A 4,038-nucleotide genomic window follows, 5' to 3' on the forward strand; every position below is an offset into this window, starting at 1 on the left:
TAGCCTCTGTGGGGTATTCATTAGGTAAATTAATGTAGGAAGACCCACCTTAACTCTGGAAAGCTCTATCCCATGGTCTGGTGTGCTGGACTGTCAACAGGAAGGAGCTAGCTGAGCATTTTATTCCTTGCTGTGGACTGAATGTGACTTGCTGCCTCAGCCTTCTGTTGTTAAACTTTCCCTGACATGGTGGACTGAACCTGAAATGGTTAGCTGAAATAAATGCTTCTTACTTTAAGATAAGTTTTTTCAGGCCTTTGTTCACACAAAAATAAATAATACACTGTCACATTTGCCACTAAACCCCCAGCCCCCACATACACCTTCAGCTAGAGTCTAGTTTGCACAGTCAGTCTGACCTCATCCTAGGACTGGTTCAGTGGGTCACAAATTTGAGCTTTTTTGCCTCCATGGGAAAACAAGCCCCAGCAATACATCCTAAGAATGCTGTCAAATCACTGACAAAACACATGTCAGAACCTGTCCCTGGTGCACTATACGCAGTACCTCTCACCTCCTAAAGCCCATACATTGCACAGACCCTGCTCTCTGGCTGGGCCTTGACCCTCATGGTCCTGAAGACAATCTATGATCAGCATGAAATACCTTCAGCCTTCTGTCTTCCAGGCTCACAAATTTGTGTTTCTGACACTGTGGCTTATCAAATTTTGGCCACAACTGACATGTGTAAGTTCAAGGGTGCTGGGAATTCCCCTCAGACTATCTCTTCTCTACTCTGACATGCAGTCAAGATCTAGTGTACCAGGAAACCCCCAGCCTGACCTCTGTGAGGCAGTGACCACGGGGAGTTTAGCCCATGACCTTATAGATCTGACTGACTCAGCTCCTTGGGTTGCAAAGTTCTTCCTTGCTTTTTTGTTTGTTTGTTTTCTTCTGGCCATTATTACCTTCCTACTTCTAGGAGAAATATAGCCATCTCTTGGACCTATCTCTAAATGCAGGAAGGAGCCTGTTTTCATTTCTGATCATATATATATATATATAATATGGTATACATTTGTATGTGCATGCATATTCGTTTGAATTTGTGTACTGGACATGTCTGTGTGACACAATGATTTGGTCCACATACCCAAATTGCCTTTGTTATCCTCCAGTCTTGACCAGTCATGACCTCCGTATTAGAATTTTGCATTCTGGACTCTGGAGCATGACACATCAGTTACTTTTGAGAATGTTCTCCCTTATTTTTTCCTCATAATTATAATCAGGTACAGCATCAGGGATCAGACATTATTTCTTTAGGGCTTCTATAACAAAATAACAAAAACTGTGCAGCTGAACTATCAGAACATGGGCTTTTACAACAATTTGTGATGTTCCTTTTAAATTTGGATAGAGGTGGTGTTTGCCAGAATTCTTTGTTGCCTTATCACTTTTCTCCCTTGTAATCAATGAACATTTGCAGAAAAATCATGGTTGCAATATGATTAGAAACATTACTGTTTGTAGATACTCTGAGAGTCTTAAGAGCCACACCAAACATCTTAAAGTCCTACCCTGAAAATATATTACATCAAATCAATTGATACAGCTAAGAATACCCAGCTAGCTAGAAAATCCAAGCATTAACTTAATCCAAGATGCAAAAATATATACATTATAACACAAGAAACACTAAAAAGCAAGATGATATAAATCCACCTAAAAGTATTAATGCATCAGAAATGTCCTCCAATGAGAAAGAGTTAGAAGAAATGCCTGAGAAAGAGTTCAAAAGAATGATTATAAATATGTTCGAGGAAATCAAAGGAATCAAAGAAGATGCAGGACACCAATTTAATGAAATAAAGAAGGCAATACAAGACATAAATAAGGAAATAGAAATAATAAAGAAAAACCAGTCAGAATTACTAGCAATGAAGAACACAGTTAATGAAATAAAAAACTCTGTAGAAAATCTCACCAGTAGAATGGATGAAGGAGAGGACAGAATATCTAAGCTAGAAGACCAGGTGGCAGACCTAATACAGTTCAACAAAGAGAAAGACAAACTTATAGAAAAATATGGGTGGGAATTTCAAGATATTCGGTACACTATGAAAAGATCCAATATAAGAATTCAGGGCATAGTAGAAGGAGAAGAAATCCACTCCAAAGGCATAGTAGGTGTCTTCAACAAAATCATAGAAACATTACTGTATGAATTCATAGATTTTTATTTATTTAAGTAGCTATATCATCCTTAACTATACTGATACTAAATTCTCCACATTTGCTGTAAGAGTCCTATGAAGACTAGATGATATTTCTGTGTTATAAATCATTCTTCTATGAGTATGTCCTAGTTTCAAGATATTTTCTTTGTTCATGTTTCAGAAATACACATTTATTCATGATTGTAACTTTTTTCAATAATTTAATTATTTGCAAGGAGGGAGGATGGGGGGAGAGAGAGAGCAAAAGAGAGATAAGGAAGGAGAATGATTATACTTGGGTCCCTACCCATTGCAAATGAACTCCAGATACATGTACCACTTTGTGCATCTGGACTTGTATGGGTACTGGGGAGTTGACCTCAGGCTGTTAAGGTTTGTAAACAAGTGCCTTAACTGCTGAATCATCTCTCTATCCCTTATTGTCACTATTAATGAATAATAGTTCCCATGTCTACATGCAGAAGGAAACCTATGCTCATCATTAGTCCTTTTTCTTTATCATATATTAATTTCTTTATTTGTTTATTACATGTGTATATGCATATGGTGTACAGGAGTTTTTCACTTTAACATCAAACTAAGGATACCAGAGATTTAAATGGAAGAACAATCTTTGGTGTCCATAGTAACATTAATTTCTTCCAAAGTAAGGCATTTGCAAATTTTGTGGCAGCTTCTGGGATTGTGCCTTAACTGACAGACAGTGTTACAGATGGACTGGGGGCAAAGATGCATGTTTTGGACCTGGAAGAGATGAAAATAACGTTACTCACACTCTAGACAGATGAAGCCCTTCAGTTTCCAAGGACAAACATATTGTCTTCAGGCCAGTTTATGGTGTTGTGGTAAGGCAGGGAACTCTTGGAGACGCTGGGCCTTTACTGAATAATTGAAAAGATCCAGTACTGAGGGTGTGTCCATCCCTGCCCAGCCCTGCTGGTTTGCATGTGCACAGAGCACAGCTCACTGCTCTGAGGACTTCTTAAAAGGCTGCTCACACCCTGTGCAGTAGTCAGTTCCTATCAGTTCACAGCATGGGCCTGAGGACACCTGCTCATTTACTGGGGCTTCTGCTGCTCTGGCTGCCAGGTAAGGAGAGCTAAACCAGGGAATGTTTCCAAAACACTAAGGTCAGTGCTGCTTTGTCTTTGAGGGAAAGCCTGCCATCATATTATTAACTGTGTGGATATTTGTTTTTAATTTTTTATTTCAGGTATGAGATGTGACATTCAGATGACCCAGACTCCACCATTTATGTCTGTATCTCTGGGAGACAGAGTCACCATCAATTGTCAGGCGAGCGAGAACATTTATAGATATTTAGCCTGGTACCAACAGAAACCAGGGGCAGCTCCTAAGCTCCTCATCTATGGTGCATCCAGTTTGGAAGATGGGGTTCCATCAAGGTTCAGTGGCAGTGGATCTGGGACACAATATTCTTTCACTATCAGCAGCCTGGACCCTGAGGATGTTGCCACTTATTACTGTCAACAGGGTTATAAATTTCCCACAGTGATACAGTTCATAACATAAACCTCCCAGGAAGCAGAAGTGAGATGCTGAGCTGCCCCAGCTGCTCCTTCCTTTGCCTTTAACTGCTGGTAAATTTTTTAAGTTGTGGGCAAGCTCTGAAAGTCATTGGAATTTTGTAGTAAAATGGCCTATGAACTAAAATCTCTACTTCCCCAGTCTCAATTACACAGCCATGACCATACCTGTCATTATTCTTGCTGAACAGATAATTTTACACAGTTTTGATACAGGAGAATGTAAGTCACTAAAATATTCCAAGAAGAAATGTTCTATTATAGAAATAAAGCCTGAACAATGTCTATAAACTGGCTTGGGTGCTCTTGCA

At 39.4% G+C, this 4,038-nt stretch overlaps 1 gene segment (V, D, J or C); it reads left to right on the forward strand.

The window, feature by feature from the left end:
- Nucleotides 1-3,214: 3,214 nt before the first annotated feature.
- On the forward strand, nucleotides 3,215-3,713 carry LOC101601306. The segment is given in 2 exon segments: nucleotides 3,215-3,269; nucleotides 3,394-3,713. Coding segments are annotated over 2 exon segments (375 nt in total).
- Nucleotides 3,714-4,038: the final 325 nt, after the last annotated feature.

Source organism: Jaculus jaculus, chromosome 6 (genome assembly GCF_020740685.1).
Source record: "Jaculus jaculus isolate mJacJac1 chromosome 6, mJacJac1.mat.Y.cur, whole genome shotgun sequence".
Classification (NCBI taxonomy): Eukaryota; Metazoa; Chordata; class Mammalia; order Rodentia; family Dipodidae; genus Jaculus; species Jaculus jaculus.